Source organism: Lissotriton vulgaris, chromosome 9 (genome assembly GCF_964263255.1).
Source record: "Lissotriton vulgaris chromosome 9, aLisVul1.2, whole genome shotgun sequence".
Classification (NCBI taxonomy): Eukaryota; Metazoa; Chordata; class Amphibia; order Caudata; family Salamandridae; genus Lissotriton; species Lissotriton vulgaris.
The window spans coordinates 701,713,804-701,726,196 of record NC_141697.1 but is presented as its reverse complement, the minus strand read 5'-3'; the positions used below and the strand labels follow the sequence as shown (position 1 = coordinate 701,726,196).

The 12,393-nt window shown below is 45.0% G+C and overlaps 1 protein-coding gene across 1 annotated transcript in view; it reads left to right on the top strand.

The window, feature by feature from the left end:
• The window catches only part of LOC147692134 (trafficking protein particle complex subunit 6b-like), a 267,176-nt gene that overhangs the window by 23,878 nt on the left and 230,905 nt on the right, over positions 1-12,393 (top strand). The window contains exon 3 of the mRNA XM_086938439.1: positions 7,739-7,806. Within this exon, the coding sequence (XP_086794565.1) occupies positions 7,739-7,806 (68 nt within the window). The remainder of the gene's footprint in view (positions 1-7,738; positions 7,807-12,393) is intronic.

Here is a 12,393-nt window from a genome sequence, read left to right as displayed (position 1 = left end):
TCATGCATGCCCACGATCACAAGGCACAACGTCGGTGGGTCTCAAGCTGCAAAAGCAGGCGCATACCGCGTCGCTTGGGACTTCTCCAGAATCTTTTATGAGCCTGTATTTCCAAACAGGGAGCCAGCTCACCCCGGGCCCTTGGGGTTACAAGACACAGCACAAAGAACAGTCTTCATCAAGCAAGGGGACCCAGTGCTTCCGGGCACAGTCCCATAAACCTCTCCTTTAGTTAGAACCGCAAACTGCAGACCAGCCCCAGATCACGAAGCAAGGATTCGTCTTTCCACAGCAGTCTTTTCAGTTGCTCCTTCTTTAGCAGAGGTTCCTCTTGACCACAGTATGGGTCCAAGCCTTTTCCGTCTCAATCCAAGGCAAACATACCAATCATTGCCAACCAATCACCATTACATTTTACATAGGGAACAGTTGTACTTTGACACTGATCAGCAGTGGAAAAGTACCCCAAGCATCTAAATTTGCATCTCTAGGTCAGGAAAATGGTCTAGGGGGAAAGCAACAAGTTTAGGGAACTTTAGTCAAAAAGGCCACGTCCTACACACATCAAATAGATTTTGCAAATGCAAAAAATGTATAGTCCAATATCGGCCTCACCCTCCTATTATAAGAAGTTTTTTACTTTGGAAAATAAACCTGGCTCCAAGCAGAAGTTGGTAAATTGAATAGAGAACTCTAAGGGCCTAATTGCGATGTCGTCGGAAAGGCTCCAAATGGCATTCAGTTTGACTGAACCCGTGTCGGATGCTAAGTTTCCAACCGACTTGGAAACATTTCCGACCGACCGAATATGATACAAGGTAGTCGGTCGATCATTCAGAATCGGTTTGGAGCCCAATCGTAGAGCTCTGTGGGCCGCGTCACCGACCGATTACGATGTCTGATTCCGACAACCATTCCGACTCGGTCAGTCCTACACGAATCAGATGTCTGAAACCAACTTTGGGGGCCCATAGCAGGCCCCCCTTCACCCAGAGGCATCCGATTAGGGCCAGTAGGGGTACCCATGGGTCCCCTCTTTCCAACCATGCGCAGTGTGGCAGGCACCATGGGGCGCCCGCCACAGGTTGCAAGGTTTCCCCACCCACCCCTTGTTTCAATGGGAGCCTGTGTTGTCGGTCGGAACACAGGCTCTCAATGAAGTCTATGGTTGTGAGACCGAATGGTGTTCAGAACTAAAGTAATCCATCAGTAGGACTCCCCGAACCTGAGTCGGTCGGAAACCATTCTGACAAGGAGTCGGTTGGAATGCTTTCCGACCGACATCATAATGCGACTCTAATTGTGTCCCCAAAGCTTTTTATTTTCAGTAAGTGGATGTTTTGGACCTAAATAGGTGCTTGCTGCATCTGTTTTCAAATAATCATTTTTACCGCTGCCAAATATGCTCAGACTATGCCTACCATGCCTGTGTGTCATATGCCAGAAAGGATCCTCCTGTGCCAGAAATTCCACCACTATTTCAGTGAAGGCTGCAAGTATGTTTAGAAAGCACACAATGTGGCGCGAATGAACGCCATTATTTCAAGACTGCCATTCTATCAGTTTAGACTTCATAAAACTAGGACCCGCTATATTTGGGAAGTATCATACCATGGTTGCCATAAAGGTGTTGCTATAATTATGCCATGGCTGGAATCCCATCATAATAAATACGAATACACCATAGGATTTCTCTTGCTCAATGAAGCTCAGTTAAGTCATTCAAAAACTGCAGTGGACTTTTACTACCTCAGGCTTTATCCTGCATCCACCTTGACAGGGATGGCGAGACCCAGTAGCATTGCATTGGTCCAAAAACTCAATTAAAAACAGATGTGTACTTGAATATTTATGTACAAGACCAGAGGTTACGATTATGCAATAATCCTTTAATGCCACTCCATGAAGCACTTGAAAGAATACTATATCATAACACCAAAGGCAATCTAGAATAGAACCTTCACAACATATACATGGCCCATGCACTGAACGATCCTCCTCTTTTGAATGCTGCTTCTCACTCCGATAATTAGCACATTGCTATCTCTAACCTTTCATAATTATACGCTTTGTTACAGTATTGTTTATAGCGATTGTATCATATTTGCCCACTAGTTTCCAGTTTGCAGAAACATTTGCTGCTTATTATGTAGTCTTACCTGTAATCTGTGACCATCATCCAGTAGCTTGCTCCAGACTCAGCTTCATGCCTGCACTTGCTTGGGCTTCCCGGCGAGGTCTTCTTCATGCTGCAGGCCCCTCCGCTCTGTGTGAGTGCCTCAGGTCCCCAGTCCTCAGTCTTCTGTGCATCCCGTTTGGCTTATGGGAATTCCCCCCTCACTGCTCTGAGTTACAACTATCTGGTGGGAAAAGGCAGGGTACTCCTTTACTCATCCACAGGTCCATCACACTTGTCCCCAATTACACGGTTGCTTGTGGCAGGGATTGCAAGGAAGGCGCTGGGCAATGGCATTTCTACGTCCCATCGCGAGATTTGCAGCCATTGTGGATTCCCATTGGTTTATGCAGGATTATGCTGCCCAGAGATACTGTAATGTGTCACACCAGTAGTTGACAGTTCGATATCTCTTGGGCGAGCTGATCGCTGGCAATTACTTTGAACAGTTTCCCATGTCTGTGCCTTTTTTCAAGGCCTGAGTCCCTTATTTTGGCCAGTTTACTCACGAATGTGGCTGGTAATTCCCGAGGCCATCTGTAAGGGCATTTTGGTAATTTAACACTTTTGAGTCATGCTAACAAGCTTGCTTTTTAGGTCTCGCGCCTAGCGTGCTCTGCGTAGCAGTGCTTCGCGCAGCACGAGGCATTTTGTAATGGAAAAATGGGGTTTCAGCAGTCACTTTGGACTGTGAAACGCTTGTGGGTGTGCTTTTTGTTTGTATAGTGTTACCCCATTGGCCTTTGCATGCGTCTTATTGTAAAAGACTGCACGCATTTGGCCCAAAGCACCCGCATAGCTCCTCCCATGGCCTGTTGGTGTCTATTATGCGCACCAAGCGCGTAATCGACACCAATAGGCCATGGGAGGAGCTATGATTGTGCCCACACAGGCGTGACGTGTGCGCCACTTGTTTTTATTTTATTTCGCGGCAGCGCTGCTTTACTTTCACGCCCCCACGCCAATGCTTGTTTTGTATGAACCTTGTTCAGTTACTCCTCATATCTGCCTGGCAAATTCTCCACCATTTAAAGAGGCTTGCTCTTTCCAACCCATCGGGCCGTACAGTTTATCCTACTAGTTTCTGAAATCCAAGCCATCTAATCGGAGGAGGAGACTAGGCCTGGGCACATTGAAGGCGTCTCATTTCTACCAGTTGCATTTACGTTAGTTTTGGAGGCAGGGGTCCAGTGAATGCCAGTAGCCAATGACAAGCGGGTGTGAGAGAATTCAAGCACACTGCATCATAGTCTTTCCTTCCGCTGTCTTGAGTTTTCGTCGTTGCTGCACGTGACGAAAGGGGATCCGTTGCTGTGAAAGCTGTAGAGGTGGCTCGACAAGGTGAAGAAGGGGTTGCGTACGCTCCAAAACATAATTGCATTACATTGTTAGCTAAGACTACTGTGTTTTTGTAAGATCCTATTTTATGTTTTCGACAATCGGCATCAAGTTTGATTCATTCGGATGGTTAGATGGGGATAACATATAGGTGCTGCACATGCACGTGTTGATGTAAGACACGAAGCGTATGTATGTTATTTATTTCTCGTGATACAACACTGGCTAAAAAGGAGCATGTTTACTGTGTGAATGCGCCGTTGGTGTTGCCTTGAAACCGTACGTACTGTGTATGCTGGATGTGGTTAGGGTGAAGTTTTGTATTGCATCGACCTCGTCTGGTCAAGTTACAAAGTCATTGGCAGACGTTTGCATCATCAAAAGTCTGCCCGTTGGTAATGGAATGTGGACGTCACTTATGTTACAGAAGATTTATCAGATATTACTGGACGTGCTGACAAGAACCAGTGACGTGGTTATACAACGTGCCATACCCCATATGTCACCAACCTTTGTTAGCAGAAGGCACTTGATTATGATATGTTTGTATGACTTCATAACAATACAGCAAACATTATCAACCAAATCTCACTTATACATTAAATTCCTGTCATTCCCCGCTCCCTTAATTCCAATATGTGAACATTTCAGTTGCAAAACCCCGCTAAATGCTACTACCTCCTTTCTTTTTATCTTCCATTCCAGCCTTTCACTTTATTCCCCAGACTCCCCCACACTCCTGCAATCCCCCCCCCCCAAATCTACTGTCACTTTAGGGCTCCAACGTGTCTTCCGGTTTTATCGTGGCAACAAGTTTCGATTCTCTTAACTGGAAAGATCCTTCTGCTAGATACTGAAACAGCCTGCCTACTTGGTTATTGGAGCCTATGCCTACCTGACTTCATAACACTACAGTAAACATAATTAACCAAACCTCACTAATACATTAAATTCCTAAATTCCCCCTCCCTTAAACTCACAACTTGCGAACATTGCAATAATAAAACTGCGCCGTACGCTTCCACCTCTTTCCTTTCCCTTCTGCATTTTCATTGCATTCCCCAAAATCTCTCACGACCCAGCAACCATCCCCAAGCCATCTACCCTAGTGTTGATCCAAAGCCCCAAACTTCCTCTTACCCTCCTTTGTTCTCCACCCCTCCCCCCTCCCCCAGTGGCCCATAAGCTTGGACCACACTCTCTATGCCCCCCCCTGTCAACCTGCTTCCACCTAGGAAAACCCTGTGTTGTGTTCCTTCCCCACGTACCCCTCCATACTTAAGTCAAATAATTGATACTCCCCTGCACACCCTGAGGGCGTTGTGGCCAGGAAAGCAGAAGAGAAACAGACTGAAAGAGGTGGGGTGAGTGAGGAAGACAGACAGTGAAGGAGAGGGGGCGAATAAGTGAAAGAGAGAGAGGTGGTACCTAATGGGACAAAGAGACAGAAGGTGAAGTTGGCGAAATTAAAGAGAGAGAAGTAATTGAAGAGAGAGGGAGAAGAGGCAAAGAGGGTCAAAAAGAGAAAAGGAGACAATCGAGGTGGGAGAAACTAACCCAACATGAGAGAGGTGTTTAGAAAGTAAGAGAACATAAAAAAATAGTCGCACATCACACAAAGAGGGAGAAGTAGGTGGGGATAGAGAGAGTGGAGGGAATACAAAGTAGAGAATAAAGTTATTGGTACTGAGAAAGAGACGCTGGAGAGTTGGGAGAGGTGCAGAATGCACCTTGAGGTATTTCCAAGAAGCATGCCCAACGTCGCAGTATCTCTTGGCTGGATTGCAGAGCAGGAGCTGCGGGTGTGGGTCAGCGGAGAGGGGACAGGGAACTGGGCTGGGGGTGGCCGGTGCTGTGCTGCTCCAATGGAATTGGTCTAATTCGTTCTCCAAACACGGCAGCGTGACAGTTCTGACTCCTTGCAAGCCACTTAGTTTACTTCCAAGCTCACCCATTCCCAGCACATTTCAGCACCGCTCAGCCACAGGACTGACTGCTCTCTGCAAAGGAAAACAGAGCGCACATGTGGAGAAAATTACCAAGACGGCTGCTATCCATCGAATCTTCTCTCTTTTACTGCCTGACGCTTTGGTGCGAAAACGGCAATAGTGTAAAAATAAACGAGCAGTGGTGCACGCCCGTAGCCTCGTGCCCTAAAAACTCGAGACTGGTGCATGTGCGCCTAGCATCTGTCTTCAATTACTGCGGGCCCTGACAGCCGCGATAATTGAATAAAGATGCCCTTCTCCTGCGTGTGTCTGCACGGAATATGCAATAGGCGGATCTACTCTACCGCCTATGGCCTATTGCGTGCTCTCTTCCGAAAACACACGCACGAGAAGGCCAATCGGAATGCAGCTGGCATAAAAAACGCCGAAAAATCATGAGCTGCCAGGAATTTGTTAGGTAGCTTTTCGGGGACTCTAACTACAGGACTCTTGGGCTCCGCCTACACTGCTACGCAGTGTGACGTAGGCCCGAGCCCTAAATATACACTGCAGCCAGAACCCTGTTGCCGGTCCATCAGGAACATTGTCATATGGCAGGACAGAGACAGCTGCCGAAGCAGTCTTCTTGGGACTGCCACACTGGAGGTCGGATCGCCAAACTCATAATTAAGCCTATGGTCTTTAAGCCCTGTAGCTTCGCTGCTTGAAGCTACAGGGCATTATATGAGTGCATTCCCTTCTTTCTTCTCCCATCATCACATTGTCCTTCCCCTGCCCCCAAAAATGTGTGTTACATTAATCACATATAATTCCAACTCTGCGCATGTATCCCTGCCACCACTATTTTGGACTTCCTTGGTAAATATGAGTCCTACCTTTTTCTTGACCGAGACGCTTTATTCTAGGGTCAGATTTACATGTTTGACCTGCTCCAGCTGCTATGATAAAGCACCTCTTCGCTTCTTGCGCTTTACAGCCTAAGTAATCTTTGAATGTGTGCACTCCGTTCTTATCCCAATTCCCTTTCTAAGTCTCAGCGTTGACAGTTTTAGCTGTCTGAAAAAAGCTCATGTCATGGATCATTCCATTCACAGATCACACAGGGCTAGTTTGTAGGATTATCATGTGTTAAACCTATGGTTGGAGTCTGGGTAATTCAGTTTTTTTCGTGCAGCAGCCCAAAAAACATGGATTTACCCTACTAAACTGACCTCCTCGGCCTCTTCAAGCCACCATGCATTTGTTTTGCTGCTCCCGCCAAACTTCAGTGGTGCTGAGAGCATCTATAACCTGAACTTGCAACTCTAGATTTCAGCACTCTCGCACCCCACGCCGTCTAAAAATCCCTCTTCACTGACCGTATTCTTGGAACCCTCATAAACTAGCAGTTGCACACTACTGACCGAATATAAACACACCTGCAGTATTGCAGCACCTACTTTTTAAAAAAATATATTTATGTAATATAATTTGATTTCTATTTTAATTAACGTTCCTAAATTCTTACGTAGATAAATTCAAAATTATAATCAGTGTTTTTGTTTTTGCTGGCACCATGTTCATATTGCACGTTGTGGAATTTTTACCTGTTTCTTCTCTTCACTGCTTTGACACGTGATTGGGTGTATGGAAAAGTGCTTCATACGACTACTAAAGTGAAAGAAAACATGTTTTTTTGTAGTGAGCTCTCTATTAATTTTTTCGGTCTTATTTAATTGTTACTCTTACCATGATGTGGACAAATAAGGAAAGTGCATAAGTACCCTTTTTTTCTTACTGAAAAGGAACCCACCACCTACCCTGACAAAATTATAGCAATTCCTTCTTTTTTGTGCCCTTCTCTGTTAACAGATCACTACAGTTATGTGTTTAAACCTTTACTTCCTGGGCTGCATGAAGCCATGGAATGCACGAATGGCGTCAATTCAAGTGTTAGAACGGCCTAAGGAGTTAGGGCTGCCACACTTGTGCATTTTACCTACTGAGTTTTATCTTGTCTAGGACCTTACTGTGTGGTGTAAAATCCTATGAGGGAAATCGGTAATTTCCCCAAAGGGCAGTGCCGTTGAATCTGCACCTAGGCTGAGGTAGAGTTAATCCCATGATAGATGGCCTTCACTTGTGGCTGTCTCTCCCCCAGCTTTGTTCTGATGTCAGAGACTCTGACCTTGTCTTACAATCTCCAACTTTCACTATTTAGCTGCTTACTGCTTTGTATCATGTTCATTTTAGTTGTTACAGTACTTAATGTTTTGTTTTTCTTTTAATTCATCAGGAGCCGACAAAGTGCCTCGCTGTTTTAGAGGGGATGGGCTTTCGTGTTGGCCAGGGGCTCATTGAACGGTAAGTGTCTATGGGAACATAAGGCATGAAGAGAGTCTTGAGAATATAGAAGGAACACCCATAAGGAAGAAAATTAGGATTTGTAGCTTGGAGATGACATATGTACCTTTACAGCATTTCAGTATGAGGAAGCTCTTATGATGGCTGATGCAATCCTAGCTCCGTTTTCAGTGTGATCCTCCAGTCTTTTAAATAGCAGTTGTTGCCACTAATCTTCTAAGAGTTCCCAAAGAGGGGTGCATTTTATTCCACTGGCTCACTCCATTGGTTTCTGCCGCAAGACAAAATGTCAGAAATCTGAGTGTTATCTTCACTCCTCATGTACACTCTAGTGGGGTTACCCAAAAAGCTCGGCTGGCATGGGGCTTAAATCTAATTAATATCATCTCTTTTAACCTGCCTCAAAATCTCTCAGTTGGTACAGGGGAGAAGCCAGAATCTAATTCATGGCACTTTTCAGGATGAGGCTTTCTAGAAGAACTATCCAGGCTCAATCTGCCTACTTGCCAACAATCGATGATATAAAAAATAGAGCATACTGACGACGTCACCGAACATGATGTGATTTTATTTCATCGTTTTGTTGTCTCTAGAGACGTTTGCTCTCCATCCTTCCCACTAATTCCACTCATTATGACTACCCCATCCAACCCCACTCCATTTCCCACCCTCCCCCCTCCTTTCCATTATTATCCTCTAGATCTCCTCCCAACAGCTCTTGAAATCTCACAATCCTACCTCTTTTCTCAATCCTCTGCCTCGTTCATTGTTTATTAGTATGACTGATTCAAATGACAACACATCACTTCAAAACATCTTGCTCATTTATCTAGAAGTAAAACATATTTTATTGCCTGCAATGCTTGGAATCTGGAAACACACCAAATAATTCACTTTTATAGCACTGATGCTTTTCAAATTGTGTGTTTGCATTAACTGTTCACTAGCACCAAAGCCTCACACGGGCACACATTACTGCAAAAATACCTCTTACATTTAGACAAAAGCGATAAGAATGTTCTTATGTGCTGTGATTCCAACGTGGTTGTAGAATACTGAGAATCGGTGGCTATTTAGCATACCAAACAAATTATCATGCATGTTTCCTATCCACTGGGCGTGGATGCAGTTAACACCTGGTCCATGTAGTTGACTTAGCTGAAGGAAGTTGACGTTTAATTTATTCAGTTCTCTACTTTCACTGGTGACTTCACAAACAATGAAGCACTATGGTGTATGCTCCTTAATGCTGTGAAGTTTCTTTTGCTTTTGACACAAGTTTTGGTCTGGTCCTGACTATAATCTTCACATGAATACAATCTGAACAATGTTTCTTATAAGCAAGTGCCCAGATGTGCGACATTTGATTAGGTTTACAAAGGACAAGTGACTGCTTCACATGCCCTAGGGAGAGAGATCAAATCAAAGAGGGGGAGCCCGCCATTGAACACTTCACCTTGCTGCCGGCCTTACAGTGGACTACACCCCCCGTCTTTCAACTCACCAGGAGACGCTGTAATGGTTCCCAGACTGGTTCTGCAGGAGCGCCAGGAATCCGGAGAATAATCCTCAGCCTTCCCCTACGGCCTTTCGACTCTATCAGACTCTAGAGTACCGATTGGCTCGCCAGGGGAAAACAGGGAAACAAAACAAGGAAAGAATGGGGAAGACTGTAGATCTTGACTGTGGACTTCAGAGTGGACGTTTGGTGAAACACAGGCTGTAAGGGAAAGAAAATATAACCATCTACACTTCATAACAGTACAATGTGGTTGCACAGTGTCTAATACATAATCAGTGATATCACCTACCACATCATAAACATCTGTACTGTCGGATATGGTGGAAGGGTAGTAGAAGGTGTTCGTGTTTCTGTGTGCAATAAGACAAAAGATAATCAACACTCCTTTCCAAACTACTATTGAAGTAAAAAGGTAATAGTGTAGAGTTCTCACTGTGCTCGTTTCTGGATAATTCTGGAAGTACATTCACTACGTCTCTTTTCAGGGCTGAGTAGGTGTATATGAGTCTTGTCCTTCCAGTGTGCACAATATGATCTGCCACGTAAAATACACAATAGTTAACCTATCTTGTGACTCCCCCTGAGATAAAGTCATGAAAGCAGCGCCAAGCGCTGTTACCGTGATTCTTGGAGATGGGTCTTGAAAATCACATCACTCTCTGGTCCACGCAAGTCCCCCGAAAGAATACTAACAAGAGGAGCAATGGGTGTGAGGAATACACAATGGGAGTCAGCTAGGTAGGGGAACAAAACGTAATAGTAAGGCAGTGCCCGGCCGGATGGCGGAGAAGGACCCGGCCACCGGGCGGAACACCAGGAAATGAGGGCAAGTATTGAGCTGCAGTGCCCAGCTGGATGGTGGAGGCAAACCCGGCCACTGAGCGGAGCACCAGGAATGAGGGCAGATATAGAGCTGCAGTGCCCGGCTGGATGGCGTAGGCAAACCAGGCCACCGAGCGGAGCACCAGGAATGAGGGCAGGTATAGAGCAACTGTGCCTGGCCGGATGGCGGGGAATGGACCCGGCCGCCGGGCGGAGCACGAACTAAGTGCAATGATAAGAAATAAAGTGACAAATAACACACGATAAACAGACAGAGGGACGAGTAGGGTTGGGGCGGCAAGGGAATACAGAAAGCCGCCAAGCGTAGTCACCACACGGAGGAGGTGGACGGGAAACAAACCGGATCTACGGAACAACGAGAAACCGGAAGTCAGGCAATCTGAAGCGGGACAGAAGTCCGGCTAGACGCAAGAACGCAAAGCGGCGTTCTGATAGTCTCAGCGTCTTATATAGTGGCATGAGGAGAACTCAGTACGAGTGGGACGTCTGGGCATGACAGACGCCAGCATTACGGTTCCTGCGCCGGGGGCAAATAAAGGCTGTTACGTGACCCGCCATTGAACCCTTCACCTTGCTGCCAGCCTTACAGGGGACCACATCCCCCATCTTTCAACTCCCCAGGAGGTGCCGACGTTAAGTTTCCTGCGCCTGGAACATAAAGGCTGTTTCGGGCTCCCGCAGTGCGGGCGCGCCCGGGCCAAGGGCGGGCCAGTCTGAGCCTGGAGGAGGCCGGGCTGGACCAATTCTCTGACATCAGGACTGTGAATTCAATGCATCGTCACATTGTGGTACAGGCTTTTACATTTTTTTTTAACTTTCTTAGGAAAAAAACATGTAAATATATAAGCACATCGTACATAGAATGGCGTGGCGTAAGGGCACTAATGATCATCCAGGTGGTGGAATATAAGGGACTTTAGATGCGTTCTTAACGAGGTTAGAGTCGGTTTTGACCCACCAAATCCAAGGAAATAAAAATGATGTTCAAGGCAATGGACATTTGCTAAATCTAAATTGCGGATGTAGTTAGATAAAAGATAAACTGGCATCTCCCCCTGAAATACTGACAGGAGTCCAACCATCTGAAAATATGGAACGCATCACCACAGCAGAACAAAAGGATGACAAACAAGGGATAGCGGGACCAGCAATAAAGACCTGCAACTTCTTGCATGATGGTGGCATAAAAAACAAAGGAAGTTGTGGAAATAAATGGTACAGGAAATAAGCGAAACGTCCACAAATCAATGTCTATACGCAGTTTACCAAGTGTACAAACAAAAAGACAACGCAAGCGAACTTGGTAAGCTAGGCACAATGCTAGCAAACAAGCAGCCCAGGAAAAAAGACAAATCTACCCAATATTCATTCAACAGTCAAATCATAATATCAACGACCATAGTAGGAACACATCAAAAGCGGATTTGTGCAGCCAGGGTTAAACTTGCAAGACCTAACCGTCAGCCCCAATACATCTCTTCAAAGTAAATCTATGTTATCCAAACAAGATAACATCAAAACACTACGATACCCAAGTGAGGGAATAAAACCAACTAAACATGTTAAGGCAAGCACCGAAACCACAAAAACGAGGTCCGAACTTAAAACCGTAACCACAAAACAAGTGGGTGGAAATAGAAATGTAATGGATTCACAAGTCTAATATCTAAATCTAGAAATAAAAAACAAAGAGCAAGTAGCCACAAGTTTGCATATAAGAACACAAGATGATCAGACAACAAACCAGGAAATCAGGGTATCAACACCAATAGCAAAAGTGCTGGAAAAACAAACAGAAACGGACAAAAGAAACCGTAACCAAATAAAAATTAACCTTGAAAAACAGCGAAAGGTAGCTTTCTTAGGGTTGTTGAGCCCAGTTACCATAAAAAAAAAGTATAAGACATTGAAGGCAGCTTTTGGAGTTTGGCAAAAAGTTCAAAAGCATTTAGGTCTATCTAAATTAAATTTTTATACCCCCTTAGCTTCTTCTAGACTTTTGCCAGCTATCTTCTACGACTTAACGATGTATAGGTGGGAGCAGAAAGGACTACGATATTTGGGAGATTTATTTTCTATTGGCCAAATTGCTTCATTTCAGGAATAAGAGAACAATTTCTCTTTGGTAAGAAATGATTTTTTTACATTTCTTCAACTTCAAAGTTTTTTTACAGAGGTATATATCCTCTACCTCAGAATGATGAAAATTCCTTTAATAGAAC